The sequence below is a fragment of the Mesoplodon bidens genome (genome assembly GCF_964165515.1).
Source record: "Mesoplodon bidens genome assembly, chromosome: 1".
In the NCBI taxonomy this organism is placed as follows: Eukaryota; Metazoa; Chordata; class Mammalia; order Artiodactyla; family Ziphiidae; genus Mesoplodon; species Mesoplodon bidens.
Window position 1 is genome coordinate 168,961,761 of NC_138176.1, and position 20,152 is coordinate 168,981,912.

The window sequence follows — 20,152 nt, forward strand, 5'->3', positions numbered from 1 at the left end:
GCATGTACAGATCAGATCTTGGTCTGGGGTGGCAGTTAGGAGATGTGCATAAAAGGGCTGTGCAGTGGGATGGCAGATTAGACTTGGGGAAGGTGAGAGATTCTCCTTCTGCCCTCCTCAGCACCACTCTGCCTGCCTTCACTCTCATGTTTAGGACCTCAAGTCTGGGATTGTATAGTCATTCTATTTATGCTCTGGATCTACAAAAATGTCATATATGGTCTAGAAAAGCTATATAAGAATCTAATGATAAAAAGAAAGGCAAGGTAGACTATAAGGGTGTAGCCATAAATGAATTACCAACAATAGGAACAACAGAAATCTCTGATAGACTGAAGTTATTTTCCCAAAAGATCCCATCAAAAAAATGCACCTGATGCTATGAAGCATCTTCTGTGTAATTGTCTCTAAGATTTTTCTTTGAGACCAGAATTCAGACAGATGGTTTAGCTATTCAGACACATAGTTTAGATATTTACCTGATACTAATCAGGAAAGACATGGTATTTATATTTAAAATGTATTTAGTTATATTTAATGACCTGAGTTCCTTTTTCATTAAAGTTGTTTTCCTTTTAAAAAAATTAAAAATGGGAGTCATATTGTATCAGAATGTAACAAGGTCAAAGACCAGCAAAGGAGATACTCTACTAGTGTTTCTGAATCATTCCATCCTGTTGAACTGCTGGCTGAGGGTGCTTATCCTTGAAATAATGGGAAATTGTGTGTGGGGGGGTAATTGTGGGAATTTGTGATAGCTGCTTTACCTATAGAAAATAACCCTCCCAAAATTAAAATAACTTGCTTCAATAACTTCAACATTAGCCTAAGATTCAAATTGGGAATAAAGAGAGTGGCCCTGAGTTTTGCATTGGCCAATACAACACAGGGACTGACAGGGAATATTGTGATTATAAGAGAAACTAACAGAATAAAAATTACTGAACTTTCTCTTTGGAGTAAATATCAATATGAGAAATACCTGAGTTCTTACCCCAGCTGTGCCACAACTAGCTGTGGGATACTGGGGAAGTTACTTAAACTTGCTGGGCCTCAGTTTCTTCATCTTTAAACTAAAAGGGTCAAAATGGAAGATTTTAATACACTTCTCTCAGAAACTGCTAGATCAAATAGGGAAAAAATTAAGAATGTGTAAGGTTTGAATAAAACAACAAGGTTGAGCTCAAACACTAATTATAGAGCCCTGTACTTAATCATAGAATACATATTCTTTTGAAGCACAAGTGAATTATTCATAAAGGTTGACCATATGCTAGACCACAAAGAGAGCTTCAATGAATACATATAGATCATACTTCAGTAAAATTATAAATCAACAACTAAAAGATAGGCCAAAAGACTCACATACATTTGTAAACTTAAAAAAAGATGTTTCTAATTAATTCATAGATCAAAGAGAAAATCATATACAATTTCTTTTGGTAGGCAGAGTTCTAAAGATGACCCCCCCAAGATTATTTCCTGAAACACTAATATACCACAAAACAAGCCCCAACAAATTTAAGAGGATAGAAATTATATCAAACATTTTTTCCAAACACAATGGTATGAAACTAGAAATCAACTATAGAAAGAAAAATGGGAAAAAGAACAAACATGTGTAGACTAAACAACATGCTACTAAAAAAGCAGTGGGTCAATGATGAAATCAAAGAGGAATTCAGAAAATACCTCGAGATAAATGAAAATGGAAACACAACTTTCCAAAATCTATGGGACGAAGCAATATAGGCCTTCCTCAAGAAACAAGAAAAGTCTCAAGTAAACAACCAAACCTGCCACCTAAAAGAATTAGAAAGAGAAAGAACAAACAAAGCCCAAAGTCAGTGGAAGGAAGGAATTAATAAAGATTAGAGAGAGCAGTAGCACCACATCTCCTCAGACTACGGCCTCAGACCCATGCTTTCACCTCCCGCCCAGAGGAGTACCCATACCGTCGTCCCATGCCTGGGAGTAGCGTGAACTTCTTGCCTGGGGGCAAGAAGGACTAACTAGTAAGGACTAACTAGTTTGAAAATGGGAAAACTAGAACCAGCAGATTCTTCTCAAAACACCAGTCTATTATTTCAGAAGAGTTAATTTCAGAAGGAAAATGGGTCAAGCTTGATAAAACAACTTACAGGAATCTTACTGGTAAAACAAGAACTTGGGAAACTGTGAAGTGGACAACTAGGAAAGGACAGTCTGCTGATGGTGTGGCCAGTTATCCCAGTGCTTCAAAGAACCCTTCATTATGAATGTATCATTCTGGTAAAGCAGTTCTGACCACCACTGGGAAGCTACTGCTTAGAATTCCCTGTGGGTCTCAATGATGACAACGAAAGCCTAGAAGCAGCTGCTCTTCGGGAGCTAGAGGAAGAAACTGGCTATAAAGGAGATGTTGCTGAATGTTCTCCAGCTGTATGTATGGATCCAGGTTTGTCAAATTGTACCACACACATCATGACAGTAACTATCAATGGAGATGACGCTGAAAACCTAAGGCCTGAGCCAAAGCCAGGAAATGGAGAATTTGTGGAAGTAATTTCCTTACCAAAGAATGACCTGCTGAAGAGACTTGATGCTCTGGTAGCTGATGAACATCTGACGCTAGGGTCTAGGGTCTAGTGGACGCTAGGGTCTACTCCTATGCTCTGGCATTGAAACATGCAAAGATGAAGCCATTTGAAGTGCCCTTCCTGAAGTTTTAAGGCCAAAGGACAGTGGCCATGTTTTTGTAAAAAGAATCACCAGACCCCCTTCACTAAGACTTTGTATTCAGCTTAGTTTTTTTTTTTTTTTTTTTTTTTTTTTTTTTTTTTTTTTGCAGTACGCGGGCCTCTCACCGTTGTGGCCTCTCCTGCTGCGGAGCACAGGCTCCGGATGCTCAGGCTCAGCGGCCATGGCTCACGGGCCTAGCTGCTCTGCGGCATGTGGGATCTTCCCAGACCGGGGCATGAACCCGTGTCCCCTGCATCGGCAGGCGGATTCTCAACCACTGCGCCACCAGGGAAGCCCCCAGCTTAGTTTTAATGTAGATTTGAAATTAGCTTTTTCATAAAATAAAAGCAATACCGAATGCAAAAAGAAAGATCAGAGATGAATTAAATAAAATAGAGATAAAAATAATAGAAAAGATCAATGAAACCTAGAGTTGGTTTTTTGAAAAGATAAACAAAATTGATAAACCTTTAGCCAGGCTCACTAAGAAGAAAAGAGAGAGGACCCAAATAAACAAAATAAGAATGAAAAAGGAGAAATAACAACTGATACCACAGAGATACAAAAAATCATAAGAGAATACTATGGACAGTTATATGCCAACAAATTGGACAAACCAGAAGAAATGGACAAATTTCTAGAAACATACAACCTGCCAACACTGAGTCCAGATGGAATAGACAATTTGAACAGACTGATCACTAGAATTGAAATTGAATTTGTAATTTAAAAAACTCCCAGCAATGAATTGGGAGATTGGGATTGACATATATACACTAATATGTATAAAATAGATAACTAATAAGAACCTACTGTATAAAATATAAAAAATTAAAAAAAAACCTCCCAGCAAACAAAAGTCCAGGACCAGATAGCTTCACAAGGGAATTCTACTAAATAAATAAAGAAGAACTAATACCTATCCTTCTCAAACTATTCCAAAAAATTGAAGAGATCAGAACACTCCCAAATTCATTCTGTGAGGCCACCATTTACCCTGAGACCAAAACCAGACAAAGACATTACAAAAAAGAAATTACAGGCCAGTATCTTTGATGAATATAGATGGAAATGTCATCAACAAAATATTAGCAAACCGAATCCACCAATGTATAAAAAGGATCATACACCACCATCAAGTTGGATTTATTCCAAGGTCACAAGGATGGTTCAACTTTTGCAAATCAATGTAATATACCAAATTAACAAAAGGAAGGTTAAAAATCCCATGATAATCTCAATAGTTGCAGAAAAAGCATTTGAGAAAAGTAAACATCCATTCATGATAAAACTCTCATCAAAGTGGGTATAGAGGGACTATATCTCAACATAATAAAGGCCATTTATGACAAACCCACAGCCAACGTCATACTCATTGGTGAAAAGCTACAAGTCTTCCTGCTAAATTCAGGAATAAGGCAAGGATTCCCACTCTTGCCACTTCTTTTTTTTTTATTTTAATTGAAGTATAGTTGATTTACAGTGTTGTTTTGTTTTCTGGTGTATAGCAAAGTGATTCTTTTTCATAACCTTTTCCATTATTTATTTATTTATTTATTATTTCCATATTTATTACAAAATATTGAATATAGTTCCCTGTGTTATACAGGAGGACCTTGTTGTTTATCTATTTTATATATAGTAGTGTGTATCTGCTAATCCCTCACGCACACCTTTCCTTTTGGTAACCATAAGTTTGTTTTCTATGTCGGTGAGTCTGTTTTGTAAATAAGTTCATTTCTACAATTTTTTAGATTCCACATATAAGCGATATCATATGATATTTGTCTTTCTCTGTCTGATTTACTTCACTTAGTATGATAACCTCGGGGTTCATCCATGTTGCTGCAAATGGCATCATTTCATTTTTTATGGCTGAATAATATTCCATTGGAGATAGATAGATAGATAGATATCACATCTTCTTTATCCATTCATCTGTTGATGGACATTTAGGTTGCTTCTGTGTCTTGGCTACTATAAATAGTACTGCTATGAACATTGGGGTGCATGTATCTTTTCAAATTAGAGTTTTCTCCAGATATATGCCCAGAAGTGGGATTGCTGGGTCATATGGTAACAAGGTATGCTGAAACTACTGATGAATGCTTAAGGAGGAAGAAGATATTTACATAGTCTCAAGTATTTCGCAACAAGATATTTATTAATTACAAGGGGGAACACAGTAATGCCATAGTAGAAAAACCTGACAGATAACAATCTAAACAAATAATCAAGGTTACCATCACCATTATTGGGATAAACAGCATGTGCCTCCTAATAGAACGCACTGAGGGCAACACAACAGTGTTTTTGAGGTATTCCTGCTAAAAGTTCATAACCTGATATAATCATAAAGATACATCAAACACTAACTGAGGAATATTTTACAAAATAACTGCCCTCTACTGTTGAGAAATTCCAATATCATGAAACAAAAAGAATCAAGAACTACTCCCAATTAAAAGAAACTGAAGACATGAATACTGAGTAAAGGGCATGATCCTGGATTTTCTTTTGCTATAAAAGATATTACTGGGGCATTTGAAAAAATCTGAATGAAGTCTACAGATAATAGTATTATATTTGTACTAATCTCATGATTTTGATAATTGCACTGTGCTTATGTAAGAGAATGTCCTTGGTTTTAGGAAACACATACTAAAGTCTAAAATTGCATCATGTTTGCAATTTACTCTCAAATGGTTCAGGAAAAGTCAAAATATATACTTATGTATCATGTACATATGTATATATGTGTGCATGTGTATGTGTATATACAGAGAGGAGAGAACTATTCTTGTAACTTTAATCTGAAATTATGTCAAAATTTAAAAGATAATTCATTAAGATAACATAAATTAATACCACACTACACACCCATTAGAATGGCTTAAATCGAAAAGACTGGCAATTATTGACAGGGATGTGGAGAAACTGGAATCCTCATACATTGCTGGTGGGATTGCAAATTAGTACACCACTTTGGAAAACAGTTTGGCAGATTCTTAAAAAGTTAAATACATACTTACCATATATCCCAGCAATTCCACTTCCTGGTATCTAGTCAAGGAAAGTGAAAACATATGTCTACACAAAGATTTCTCTATTTCATTACAGCATTTAATAATCAGTAAAGACTGGAAACATTCCAAATGACCCATCAGTGAATGGATAAACAAAATATGGTATAATTATACAATGGAATACTATTCAGCAATAAAAATGAAATTCTGATTCATGCAACAATATGGATGAACCTCAAAAACATTATGCTAATTAAGAGAAGGCACAAAAGACTATATATGATACCATTTATATGAAATTAGGAAAATTATAGAGATGAAAATAGATCAGTGATTCTAGGGCCAAGGGTTGGAATGGGGATTGACTGCAAACAGGCACGAAGAAACTTTTGGGGAGTAATAGAAACCTTCTAAAACTGGATTGTGGTGATGGTTGCACAGTTGAACCTTAAAATTAGTGAATTTTTGGTAATATATTATACCTCAATAAATCTATTTTTAAAAGATTAAACAGGGCTTCCCTGGTGGCACAGTGGTTGAGAGTCCGCTTGCCGATGCAGGGGACATGGGTTCGTGCCCTGGTCCGGGAAGATCCCACATGCCGCGGAGCGGCTGGGCCCGTGAGCCATGGCCGCTGAGCCTGCACGTCCGGAGCCTGTGCTCCGCAACGCGAGAGGCCACAACAGTGAGAGGCCCACGTACCGCAAAAAAAAAAAAAAAAAAAAAAAAAAAGATTAAACAGCCCACCAAAATGAGGAATAAATGGACTGACTGTTCAATAAATAGTGGTGGAGTCACTGGCTATACATATGAAAAAAAAGTAGTCGTTACTTCACCCCCCACCCCGCCCACACACACACACTATTCCAGCTGGTTTAAAGGTCTAAATCTTAAAACTTTAGACTCCTTAGAAGAAAATATGGAGGATACCTCTTTGCCCTTGGGTGTGCATGGTTTCCTTATGACTATAAAAGCGCAAGACAAAGATAAAAATATCAATAAATTAACAACTTTTAAATTGGAAATTCATGTACAACAAAAGGCACTAAAATAAAGCTTAAGAACTTTATTATAAATACTTGCAGCATTTATAACTAATAAAGGATTAATATCCAGAATATATAAATATTACCTACAATAAGAAAAAAACCCTACACACAATCTGATTGAAAAATGGTCACAGGATAGGAATATATAATTTGCTGAAGTGGAAATTGTAAAAGTCAATAAATATATGAAAAGAAGTTCTGCTTCACTAGTAACCATGAAAATGCAATTTATAATTATGTGACAGAAATTCACACCCATAAGATTGGGAAAAATTAGTTTGATATTACCAACATTTATAAGGATTGTCCTAATTGCTAGTGGATGTAAAGTGGTACAACTACTTTGAAGTGCAATATGGCATTATTTAGTCACATTCATATCTACAACTTAGCAATTTTATATATAGGTACATTCCTAAGGAAAATACCAGAAAACATGTACAAGGATGTTTACTGCAGCATTTTACATAATAACAAAACAAAAAAAATTCTTTTTCAAAATTTTGCCTGTTCTGGATCCTTCCATCCTTTGGGTCTCTGCCTCCCTATGGCAGAAGTGAAACAAAAGTAATAATGATAAGAAAGGAAGATGTACTGGAAAATACCCCTGGAATTCAGTGAACTTCAGGTAGGAACACTTGAAAGTTTAAATATTTTAGGAAAGTCTTTAGGGTAATGAAGTCTTCTATGAACTAGTAAAAATTTACCATGGACTAGCACTAATCGGAGAATTGGACTTGATATTCTCTAAATTCCCTTCTGACCTGAACAGTCTGTGGTTCTCATATTTATGTATTTAAATTTTCCGAAGTGACTCTTAATACTGCAGCTAATTTGTTGTGCACAAACTTATGAAATATACTAGTGAATTCATATTATTCTCATTGAAGTCCTACATGATTACTTTATACAAGAAATAACTAGAAGTAGTGTTCTCACCTCATATCCAGATCTGCATGGAAGTAATTGCAGTATCTGCTTTTTCTAATGCATACAGACAGGATAGATTATAGTAATTAAAAACCTGGACTCTGGAGCCAAGCTGCATTGTTTTAAAACCTGGCCCTTCCACTTATTAGCTTCATAACCCTGGCAAGTTATTTATCCTCTCTGTGCCCAGGTTTCTCTATCTGTAAACTGGGAACTATAGATACTAGTGGCATGTAAATATCAATAATATATTGATACAATATAAATATAAATAATAGTGGTATATATGAAAGTAAAGCACTTTAAAAATGTAAACAATTAAAACAATGTAAACTACAAAGCAAGCACTATGTAAGTGTTAGCTGTTATTAACAGAATAGCTTCAATCCTGAGAGTAACAAATGACTCATGGTGCTTTCAGGAAAAAAAAAAAAGAGAGGCCAAGTTGTCTTTAAGCTTTTTGAAATGAAGGAGGGATATATATATTATATATAGATGAACATCTGCTTTTCCCTACCACCTTTCATTTTCCTGCTTCCCCTTTGAATTCAGAGGTTCTTAACTAAGAAGGTATAAATCCTCTGCTTATGTTCTTTCCCTTCATAATATTTATGGTATGTCCTCATCACCAGGCGGTGCTCTTTTTTTCAGGCTGGACGGCAACTGGAAGCTGAGCAGGCCTACAAGTACACGATGAAGGTATGATGCAGATACCTCTGCTGTTCATACTGTACTGAGGTTGGTAAACTGGAGGGAAGGTGCTGGCTTAATTCAGGACTTGACTTTACAGCATTTCATGATATGAATATTTTTCTAGAGGATTTTCTTACCATCTTTGGCCATTATCATGGGGCTGCTGGGTTTGGAATAAAAACCCGCATATTACCATGCGGGATCTTTTGTTAACCTCCCTGGGCCTCATTTTCCTCACATATAAAATGAAGGTGTTGCTCTAGTCCAGGGGTCAGCAAACTTTTTCTGTAAAGGGCAAAATAGGAAATATTTTAGGCTTTGTGGGCTACATGGTTTCTATTGTCACTACTACTCTGCCCTTGTAGTGCAAAAACAGCTATAGACAATACACCAACTAATGAGCATGGCTGCATTTCAAATAAAATTTTGCTTACAGAAACAGGCAGCGGGCTGGATTTGGCTCATGAGCAATTGCTTGCCAACCCCTGGTCTAGTCTATCAGTTATGATTGCAAGTAATTTGACTTGGAAGACAGTGGCTTAAATTAGGTGTTTTATTTTTCTCATCTAATGAAAAGTCCAGAATTGGTACCATAGTGTCATCAGAGACCCAACCTCTATCTTTCTGCTTCACCAATCATAGCATGCAGTTTCCATCCCTCATAGTTGCGAGACAGCCACTGTAGCTCCAGCTATCATATCCATGTTTCAGGCACAATAAAGAACAAAGCAGGGGGGCTTCCCTGGTGGCACAGTGGTTGAGAGTCCACCTGCCGATGCAGGGGACACAGGTTCGTGCCCCGGTCCGGGAAGATCCCACATGCTGTGGAGCGGCTGGGCCCGTGAGCCATGGCCACAGAGGCTGCGCGTCCGGAGCCTGTGCTCCGCAACAGGAGAGGCTGCAACAGTGAGAGGCCCGTGTACTGCAAAAAAAAAAAAAAAAAGAACAAAGCAGGGAAGGGACAAAGGGGCCGTGCTAGCTATTTCACCTCCCTTTAAAGAGATATGACTTTACCTTACATTTCATTGGCAACGATTGAAATTACCCCTAGCTACAAGGGAAGCAAGAAATGTGGCTTTTTAGTTGGTTACATTGCTGTCCTGGAAAGAAATGAAGATTTTGTTAGTAAAAGAAGAGAGAGAGTGGGTTTTCAGTAGGCAACTAGGTGTGTCTACTACACATCTAGATTTTAAAATTAAAGTCTAATGTCTTTGATTCCTGTGTCTTTGATTCCTTTCTCTCACTTGCCAAATGGGAACATTATTCATTAGTTAAGATATATTGGGTGATAAGGTAAACTCTTTTAAAAATAAACTTTATTTTACAAAAAAATACACAAATTGTGAGTGTTCATACCACGTGATGAATTTTCATAAAGTGAACACATCCGTGTAACCAGCACGATGTTTTGAGGTCTTTTTAATGGAGTTATTGTGAAATAGAGAATATAGGAAGAGGCAATTCCATCCTGAGGAACTATGTTCTTTAGCTGTTGTCCCGCAAATGAGGGGTCTCCACATATCAGGTATGACATGTGTCCTTCCCTTCCTCCTCTCATGCAGCTGAAATTGAAAGATGAGAGTCTGCTTGCAGAGATCCACATGGTACAGGAGACAGTTGGCTTTGGAAATCCATCTTTCTGACATCCTTCCACCTGAAGAATTTTCTGTATGGGACACCGAGCTCCTTTCCTTCCCAGAGAAATTAAACCCTGGATGTTTCACCGTATGAGGGCTTGGGATAAAGAAAAAAGGATCTTCAGCACAAACTGAAACCCATTCACTTATTTCCGTTGGCTATCTTACTGGATGGCTATGTTACTGGATGTTTTAGTGGTGACAGTAAACTGGATGGTAATAAAAAAACTAAGAGATTCAGAATTCATCAGTTAAGGTATACTGAGGTACATATAAGAATATAACTCTGTGTGTGTGTGTGTGTGTGTGTGTGTGTGTGTGTGTGTGTGTGTAAGGTATAGGAGCTTCATTATTAGAGTTTCCGGTGAAAGCTTATCAGGATCACTCCTGAAAGAGGTCAACTGCTAAGGTCGTTGGCCAGGTTCACTTACTGGAACTTGGGAATTAAGGCATCATTTCTAAGGTGGGCAGAAAGGAAGAATGCTGTGCTGGGTCACTGCATTAGGGCAAAGAGTATATGAGTTGTGGCCAGATCCTTTGGATCCAACAGTGAACAGAGAAGCTTAATAGACTGGTCTTTGCTGAAGGTATCTTCATGGATCTAAATCACAAGGGCTCCATGAAGAGTCCATTACCCTATAACAGATGCAAAACTCCTCACAACGGAGGCCATTTATTCTAGGGCTAGAGATGACAAAGGAACCATACCTCACCCCTGTCCTCCGGATCAGTGCACAGCAAAACCGGAAATAAAGGCTCCCCTCCTTTATTTTTTAAAGGAGGCGGTTGAGAGAATAGGAGGGAGGTAGAACAGGAGGGAAGGTGAGAGGCATATTAGTAAACACAGAAGGGCAAAATCAACTCTACATTCATTTATAGTCCTTCTACTCTCAGTCCTAATGCTACCTCCTTTATGAAGTCTTCCTGAGACACAAAGGAATTATCAGGTTCACCTTCTCTTCCGCTCACTCCAGGACTGTGTACTGACCACCCCTAGTTACTCTGGTGTAACCTCACCATCTCCCCTACCAGATGTCAAGCTTCCTGGGGGCAGGGACAGCGCATCTTTGCGTTCTCGGCACCTCGCCTTGGCCCTAACTGGTGCTTGGAAAAAGTTTGCTGGAAGGATGGATTTGTGGAGCACTTTAGCACTTCTTAGCCGCTCCCAGGACTGTCCAATACTCCTCCCTCTGGCAGGAACCCAAAGGCCAGTGAGGGCCGGGAGATCCCAAAGGGCTCTTTTCGCACTTAGCCCAGCCCCAAACTGTAGCGCCCCTTCTTTGCAACCGTTCAGGTACGTTAGGTTCCACTGTGTTGCGTTACGGGAAGTGTAGGGGCGGAAAGCGGAAGAGGCGGGGCGAGTGGGCCGTTCGCTTCCGGCACCGAGGCACCCGGCCTAGGGTCGCGGAGGTCGGCGGCCGGCAATTCCTCAACGCTGACCTTTCCCGGCCGTCCTCCGCGCCACCGAAGCGGTAGAGCGGATCCGCGCGGGAGGCCAGAAGCTCCGAGGCGTCGCAACTGGTGCACAGGCCCCGGCGACTGCGCTATGGTCCAGCTCAGTGAGTGATGGGGGCCCCGGGAGACCTTAAGGGCAGTCGCGGGGGTAGGGGGCGTGCGGGAGCGGGTGGAGCTGCGCTCTCGTAGACGAGCTAGAGGCAACCCGTACCTGAAACTGCACACGTTTGACCCTCTTCTCAGTGGTTTTCTTGTTTTGTTTGTAAGTTTTCGCGGAAACCCTATGAGATAAACGGCATTCATTTTATAGATGAGGCAGCTGGACTCCGACATGGTCCAGAGCCAGTGTTGAGTGCGTTGGGGGATGGCTGGAGTGCATAAGAGTAGTTTCACAAAGAAACGGTATCTAAGATTGACAAGAATTGGTTGGAAGTAAGGACCTTTCAGTGGAGGAAGGGGGCTCATTTCATCTATCTCATTTTGTCGGTTTTGTGCCCTCGATTCTTGTGTCTTAACCACTTATTTGTCTACAGGTACTCTGCTCTGCAAGGCCTACCATGGAGGCCACTTAACCATCCGCCTTTCCCTGGGTGGCTGTGCCAACCGGCCTTTCTACCGCATCGTGGCTGCTCACAACAAGTGTCCCAGGGATGGCCGTTTCGTGGAGCAGCTGGGCTCCTATGATCCACTGCCCAACAGTCATGGAGAGAAACTCGTTGCTCTCAACCTGGACCGGATCCGGCATTGGATTGGCTGTGGAGCCCACCTCTCTAAGCCTGTGGAAAAGCTTCTGGGTAACTCAGCTCTAGCTTTACCTCTCCGAGGGGATTTTAAATTGAAATCAGCTCGAAGATGATGGGAATTTAAAACGATTTTCATTATTTCCAGGCTAATCAGGACAGGAGTGAGAACTGAAATTGATCTGATTGCCATTTTGAATCTGGAGATTCCTTTTGTAGACTCCTTTATGAGACTTTTTGGATGACTGAGATTTTATGCTAAAAAATGGGAACGGTGTGTCTTGAATGGCTATCTGTGAGTTCTTTTTTTTTTCCAAGTAAGGAGAATAGTGTTAGGAAGTAGACAACATCCATTGTGACCTTGCAGTAAACAGAAGGAAGTGAGTTGGGGGAAGAGGTAAAACATTTTGTTGAGTGAGGAACTTGATTTGAATCTATGTTCTAGATCAGGTCTCTGTTAGACCTCAGTTCAGTGATGCTGAGTTCCCAGGGAAATATTAGCTTGTATTGTTATAATGAATGAAAATCCTGTTACTTTTAGGTCTTTCTGGCTTTTTCCCTCTGCATCCGATGGTGATCACAAATGCTGAGAGGCTGCGACGGAAACGGGCACGAGAAGTCCTCTTAGCGGCTCAGAAAACAGATACAGAGGCTACAGAAACAAAAGCAAACTGACTTCAGTGATCATAGCAGTGGGAACAAGGTCAAAGTCCTCTTAAAATATTTGTGCAGATCTCTTAGTTTTATTATATTTAGAGGTCAATAAATGGAATTTTTTAAGTCATCCATGATATTCTGGCCTGACCTGAACAGGGCCCAGGGAGAGGTTTGTTCTTGACTGACATAAAGCTGGGTGTAGGTACTAATTAGCTTTTTCAGCTTTTATCTGGGGAAAGACAGTGGCTGTGGGGTGGATTGGACTCTGGGTCTCTAGGACAACTTTACAGCCTGCTACTTTCCAGGACTTCCCTGTGTTTCAAAGTCCCCAACCAGCATGTCTGTGTCCTATCCAACTAATTCCTACTTTAGTCATTTATGGTCATCCCACCAGCTCAGGAACACAGTTACTTCACTTACTGTTTTTGTAATTGCAGATTTACATTGTCTTGTCAACGCAAAATTTCAGATTTACAAAGGTAGGTTTGTTATGAGCTTTTAGGCTCTAACAACCTACTTTTTAGGAATAACTGGAAGAAAGATAATATTGTAAAGTACCCACATACATTTTAGGCCTTTTCCGTGCATGGTTATTTGTGAGAATTATAAGATACCATGAAATTAGGTAGGATTATCTCGTTTATAGGAGCAGAAGCTGAAGTTCAGCAGTAGAAACTTGCCCAAGGCCACATAGTTTTAATATTGGGCAGAGCTAAGAGTCAGACTCCAATGTTCCTACCTGGTGAGCCGTTTCCAACATGTCGTATTGTCTGTAGTCGGGGGAATGAGCTAAGATGAGGGGCTTTACAAAAATCCATTTAGGGCTTCCCTTGTGGCGCAGTGGTTGAGAGTCCGTCTGCCAATGCAGGGGACGCGGGTTTGTGGCCCGGTCCGGGAAGATCCCACATGCCGCGGAGCGGCTGGGCCTGTGAGCCGTGGCCGCTGAGCCTGCGTGTCTGGAGCCTATGCTCCGCAACGGGAGAGGCCACAACAGTGAGAGGGCCGCGTAACGCAAAAAAAAAAAAAAAAAAATCCATTTAAAAAGTCAGTGACAGAATCAGGTTTAGGTATCATGATTTGGTAATACAGATGACTGGCTGTGTCCCCCAAAACTCAGCACATAATCTTTTCCACCAGAAGCGCAGCAGGATTAGATGGTTTTAGTGCACATTGGATAATACAGATTTCATAATCTGACATAAAACTAAAACATAGGAGATTTATAGAGGAGATTCTATAGCCCTATCAATGTACCAAACTATTTTATTCTCTGGGTTTTATATTCTGAGAACAGTTACCAGCCATCTGAAAATCTGAGGTCATCAAGGCTCTCCCAGGGTTGTCACTGGTTGGCTCCCACTTACTTTGGGGTGACTTTAAAGGCACAGCAGGCAGAGAGCAACTGACTTTACCTGGGTTTGATCTTGGATCTAGGAAAGAGAAATGTTTTGAAAACCATTTCAAAGTTTAAAAGATAATAATCTACCCTGGAGAGTTTGAGGTCTTTGGAGAAGCTTTAATTGGTAGAGCAGAGGAGAATGTAATTCTGGAAAGTATTGTCCAGTGAGGGGAACTGATGTGAAATGGGTATTTTGAGCTACTGGGTTTCTTCCAGCTCACGTATTCACTTTGTGCCCTGGTCTATCTTTTGTCTAAGATCTATATACACAAACTTCCTATGTGAGCTCATCCTCTCCCTGATTTCCAAAGTTTTCTCTAGCCCTAGCCTTGCTTTGGATTTCCAGGCCCAGATTTTCACCAAGTCTTGAGTGATTGCATCAGCCTGTCTTGCTACCCGCTCAAGTCCAACATGCTCAATCCCAGGACTGCACTTGAGAAAGCTTTTGCTTCCGAAGCTTACGTTTTTATTAAGATGAGCATTTGGATCATGTTATCTCCAGCAAAGTGGAAGGTGATTTAGGAACTGGAAGGTGAATGGAAATGATTCTGTAATAAATATCAAATCTAGAAGTTCTATCAGACAAAGAATTTTTAAAAGACCGGTATTTTGTCTTTTTGTTTAATGTAGGTTTTTTAAATTGCAGGGCTCAAGGGAAAGTCCCTATCCAGCGGTCCCAACCTGTAGGTTGCAAAATTATTTGGGCCTCAGAGCTCTATGTACTCTTGTCAGATCATCTTTGGAAAAGAACAAATCTGTTTAATCTTCAGGTTAAATTTAAACCATGTGAAATTGCCAAATGCCGATGTTACGCTGTTTTTCACTGAAAAAAAGCAAAAGGAAAACAGTGCATAGGTTCGGCCTAATATGAACGTTCCTTATATTGTTGCATAAACTGAGCTAGGACGTTGGGGAAAAGGTAGGTACGAGATTTCCAGAGCATCGGGAGGAGGGCCGCGGAGGAGAGGGCGTGGTGGAAGGAGGTCCCGGCGCTAGAGGAGACCAGGGACGCCAGCTCCACTCTCCGCCTCAATTCTGGCCGACGCAAGCTTGGCCACACCCCCTTTGCAACCGCCGTAAAGTGTGGTGTCGTGGCCCCGCCCCTTCCGGCGCCTCTTGTGACGCCGGCCCTGGGCTTTTTGCGCGGGAAAAGGGAGCCGCCCAGGTCTGTGCTCAGCGTCACTGGACTCAGGCTGATTTCGCTGAAGTCGCCGCCGGCTCCGCACCGCTACCGGCCATGGGGCTTCTGGAGCTGTGCGAGGAAGTGTTCGGCACCGCCGACCTTTACCAAGTGTTGGGCGTGCGGCGCGAGGCCTCAGACGGCGAGGTCCGACGCGGCTATCACAAGGTGTCCCTCCAGGTGCACCCGGACCGGGTGGGCGAGGGCGACAAGGAGGACGCCACGCGCCGCTTCCAGGTGCGCTAGACCCCGGTCCGCCGGCTGCCCGGGCTTATCTCCGTCTTCTGGCCGCCCGACCCCTCCCAGGTGGAGTGAGCCGAACCCGGCCTGGCGTCTTCTAATCTTTATTTCTCGCGGCGCGGTTTCAGTTAGAGGCGCAGGGTTGATTTTTGGATGCTCTTTCCCGCAGATCCTTGGGAAGGTCTATTCCGTTCTGAGTGACAAAGATCAGAGAGCAGTGTACGATGAGCAGGGAACAGTGGACGAGGATTCTGATGTGCTCAGCCAAGATCGGGACTGGGAGGCCTATTGGAGATTACTGTTTAAAAAGGTAAAGAACTCTGGGATTTCCTTGTGACTGTTTCCATCATTCATTCAACAAACGTTTATTGAATGCCTCTAAGGCCTTGCATTTTGTGTTGTGTAAGAATGAGGAATTTTTATTTGGCCTCGAAATATTAATAAATAAACACACACATACACACCGGCGTTCCTCAGGAGATTATCGATCTTTGAAGAAGGGAAGACTTATCTCACCGTTAGGTTGAACCGTGTGGGTGTATCCATAACACATGCACCTACACACACACACACACACACACACACACACACACACACACACACACACACACACACACACACACACACACACACACACACACACACACACACACTCTTACTGAAATGGGTCTTTAATTTTCCGTTGATGTAGAGTGATTGTAGTGAAACGGGGGCATTTGATTTTTTACAAGATGTGCTTTATTTTACATATCCCGATGTAAGTCCTGAAACTTTTCCTAGCTTGGAAACTTCACTTAAATTTTCCTGGTCTGTAGCTTAGCAGTTGTAAAGGTTGGACTAGGGAGAACTCTGGAAAATCTTTGGCATAGAAACTTTGGTTCTTTGCAACAATTTCAACTCAAGCAACTGAGTTGAGGAGAAACATTTGGGGAGAAACATTTCAACACCTAAATATACTTTTTACTAGTATTTCTTTTATTTAAAATAGAATTCTCCAAGTTAAAGCATATGTCTCTCATTTGTTCAGATATCTCTAGAAGACATTCAAGCTTTTGAGAAGACATACAAAGGTTCAGAAGAAGAGCTGGCTGATATTAAACAGGCCTATCTGGACTTCAAGGGTGACATGGATCAGATCATGGAGTCTGTGCTGTGTGTGCAGTACACAGAGGAACCCAGGATAAGGAACATTATTCAACAAGCCATTGATGCCAGAGAGGTCCCGTCCTATAATGCCTTTGTCAAAGAAGCAAAGCAAAAGATGAATGCAAGGAAAAGGAGGGTAAGATTTTGAATGCTATTTATATCTTGACTGCTTCCAAAAAGAATCTGAGCATATTTACAATAATGAAAATATATACAAGACTGCTGAAATAAAGATTAGGTTTAACTTGTTTTGTAGTTTTCATCTCATAAAATGAGCAGATCAGCTCATTAAGAGAACCTTTTTTTTCTACTGTGTTGTGCTCAGGAGGATTTTACTGCATGGGTTATTTAGATAATCAATATCATTTTAAAGTACCACTGAAATATTCTTCATATGGGCCAATTCTTGTAACCTTGCTGAGGCATTCCTGAGGAGATAAAGTAATGGAGTCCAGATACACAGGCTAGACAGTGATTCTCACTTGGTTAGGGTGTGGGGGGGAGGGTGACAGAGGCTGTCCCTTCAAAGCTGTGTCTTTTTAATTCAGATTCCTTTGTTCTTGCCAGATTGATTCTTGAGTTGGACCCAGAATATACATTTTTTTAAACAAACGATTTAGTTTATTTTGATGTGTCTTTCCAAACACACTTTGAGGTACACTTTTGTGGAATATCAAGGACTGTGGCTTGTGTGTCCTTTATACCCATATTAAACTGTGGAGTTGGTGAGGGTAAGGATGATGGCAGGGGAAAGGAGCTTAAGGATATCTGGGGTTCAGGGAGGGAGTGGATTCAAGGTAACAAACATCTGTGCCTCTGGTCTTTTGGTATTAAAGGCACCATTGCCTCAACCTGACTCATAATGGGAGCTCCACAGGGAGCAAACAGTGTAAGACTGTAGCTCTTTGGTGGGTACTTTATTTTGTATGGCTGAAATGGGGGTGGAGGTAGGTCTGCAGCTTTTAGGTAGAGAGACAGGAGAAACCTGACACCTGTGCTGAGTTGAGAGAAGTGGAATGTGTATCAAGATCACATTTTGGCTCATAGGCTACATCTGTCTAGATTCAGGCTGACAGTTTATCTTAAGTTGGTAATTATCTTTTTAGGTGAAACTGAGCACAGCTGTATTCAGTAATAGGCTATTAGCTTGAGAAACTTCCCTAGAGTTTGGGGGAGCTGGGCAGGAGGCTGGAATACTTTTGAGTGAGACTCCCACAAACTTGGAGAGGGGAATACAGTATTAAAAGAAATAAATTGAATACAGGGACTGAAAGTAGACAATGGAAACTGTGTCTCTTTATTGGAATAACAGGATCCTAATGTATCATAACTCCCAGTATTAATAGTATTCATTGCTACTTAGAAAATTCACTGGGGCTTGGGGCCGCTTATAGTCTTGCTTGTTGCCCTGAAGGAAAGAATGAACTTATTAACCTTTCCCAAGGTATTCTTGTGGTATTTTGGAATCAGCCCTAGTAAAGTTTGGCAAGAGGAGGTGGCTTTGAAATCTGGTAAAGAAAGTTAAAACTGAATTTGTTAGAGTTTATCCTAACTACTCAGGGGAAATTTTAAACTGGGGTTGCTCTCAAGGCTGCCACGAGTCACGTGTAGTAAATTGGGTTTCCAGAGGAGGAATCTGAGGTGCCTGTATCCTGGCAAAATTTTGAGGGCATCCTTGGCTAAGTGACCTTTCTTAGCTCTTCTAGCATTTTGGTTTCCTTCCTGTCACCATGTGGTTTATGAAACCAAATTACCTGCTTACCCCTAGCAAATACAAATGGGGAGCAGTCAGAAATGCTTATTGGAATCAGAGGATCTACTGCTTGATGTCAGCAATGCTGCCTTTTAGTGAGTGTCATATTTATGCAGTTTTATCCTTTTAGTTTATATAATCTTCAACTTGAAGGAGTCAAATTTGCTTTGGGGAAAGAGGGTGTATTTTTAGTATTTGCTAGATTGCCTTAGCGTCTCACATGAGTTTCTGTTTTAGGCTCAGGAAGAGGCTAAAGAAGCAGAAATGAGCAGGAAGGAGTTGGGGCTTGATGAAGGAGTGGATAACTTGAAAGCACTCATTCAGGTAAACCTGGCAGGTTGTCTGTGAAGGTTGCCACCACTTCTTTCATGTTCTGATTCCTACTGCTAATATTTTCTTTGGAGTGTATGTACAGTATTGTGGACATTTTGTTTTCTTCTTTTAAGACATTCAGGTACCATACAGTCATCCTTTTAAATTGTACAATTCAGTGGGTTTTAGTATATTTATCAGGTTTTACAATCATCAGCACTAATTCCAGAACATTTTCATCACCCTAAACAGAAACCCCTTATCCATTAGCAGTCACTCCCCATTCTCCCTTTCCACCAGCCCTGGCAGCTGCTATGTACTTTTATCTCTGTGGACAGTCTTGTGTTTTGAAAGCTTGTGTTTTAACTTCTTAAACAGAGCAGACAAAAGGATCGGCAAAAGGAAATGGACAATTTTCTGGCTCAGATGGAAGCAAAGTACTGCAAACCTTCCAAACGAGGAGGGAAAAAAACAACTCTCAAGAAAGAAAAGAAATAATGGAATTTTCTCTTCAAAAGTCCTTAGGTGTTAATTGATGTCATCGTAGGCAAGGTGCCGTCAAGATTTGAAGACAAAAGTTAACCCTTGAGAAAAGTTGTCTTTCAAGCCTAAATTATTCAGATCAACTATGTAAACCAAACAGAATCTCTGAATCTGATGTTAGTATATCCTGGAAGCACCATGACATTCTGTGAGGTCCTTCTATGAAGGAATTTGGTGGTGATCATTGAGGGAGCGGAAGGGTATATGCTTCCTGACAGCAATCTTCTATGGGTCTTCTGTACAAGGAACTGTACCTATAATGCAGATCTATCCCTACCACATTTAGCAGTTGTCATTTTGCCACACAGGAGTGAGCTGCAGGGTATTCAGTGGTGTGTGTTTATTAGAACAGGTACTCTACCTAGCCTTCAACACACTTGCGGGACGTCTGTCTTCCAAATACTTGCCAGTTTGCTTTCAGTCTTAATGTTCTTGCATAGACCCTCTCCTTTTTGTTTTACTGAACTAAGTTTTGCACTCTTTGCTTGAGGTTTATAGGAGAAACAGGTGTTCACATAACTTCAAGCATCTTTGTAAGAATTATACATGATTAAATAAACAAGTAAAAAAATGACTGTTAAGTTCCAGGGGCTTTTTAAATGATCCCAGTGTGATCATTTAAAAGATGAACTAGGGGCTTCCCTGGTGGCGCAGTGGTTGAGAATCCGCCT

At 40.7% G+C, this 20,152-nt stretch overlaps 3 protein-coding genes and 1 pseudogene across 5 annotated transcripts in view; all 4 read left to right on the plus strand.

The window, feature by feature from the left end:
- CFAP70 (cilia and flagella associated protein 70) overlaps positions 1 to 10,267 on the plus strand; it is an 88,316-nt gene extending 78,049 nt beyond the window's left edge. Inside the window, exons 27-28 of the mRNA XM_081248464.1 lie at positions 8,378 to 8,425; positions 9,982 to 10,267. Coding sequence (XP_081104590.1) covers positions 8,378 to 8,425; positions 9,982 to 10,062 — 129 coding nt within the window. The 3' untranslated portion in view covers positions 10,063 to 10,267. The remainder of the gene's footprint in view (positions 1 to 8,377; positions 8,426 to 9,981) is intronic.
- On the plus strand, positions 2,038 to 2,785 carry LOC308618429 (ADP-sugar pyrophosphatase-like; annotated as a pseudogene). Its single transcript has one exon. The product of its transcript is annotated as an ADP-sugar pyrophosphatase-like (transcript).
- A 1,138-nt stretch (positions 10,268 to 11,405) lies between the features above and the next one.
- Positions 11,406 to 13,035, plus strand: MRPS16 (mitochondrial ribosomal protein S16). The gene is made up of 3 exons (XM_081249234.1): positions 11,406 to 11,615; positions 12,045 to 12,305; positions 12,793 to 13,035. The coding sequence occupies exons 1-3, from the start codon at positions 11,603 to 11,605 to the stop codon at positions 12,924 to 12,926; spliced, it is 408 nt and encodes a 135-aa protein (XP_081105360.1). The 5' UTR covers positions 11,406 to 11,602; the 3' UTR covers positions 12,927 to 13,035.
- A 2,429-nt stretch (positions 13,036 to 15,464) lies between these two features.
- Positions 15,465 to 20,152, plus strand: DNAJC9 (DnaJ heat shock protein family (Hsp40) member C9). Of its 2 annotated transcripts, none has more exons than XM_081248613.1 (5): positions 15,465 to 15,655; positions 15,897 to 16,037; positions 16,755 to 17,009; positions 18,864 to 18,950; positions 19,317 to 20,152. In XM_081248613.1, exons 1-5 carry the CDS (start codon positions 15,545 to 15,547, stop codon positions 19,434 to 19,436), a joined length of 714 nt encoding a protein of 237 aa, XP_081104739.1. In that variant the 5' UTR covers positions 15,465 to 15,544; the 3' UTR covers positions 19,437 to 20,152. The 2 variants fall into 2 exon arrangements, with proteins under 2 accessions (XP_081104739.1, XP_081104738.1); XM_081248612.1 differs by having other exon boundaries at positions 15,468 to 15,724; positions 19,317 to 20,145.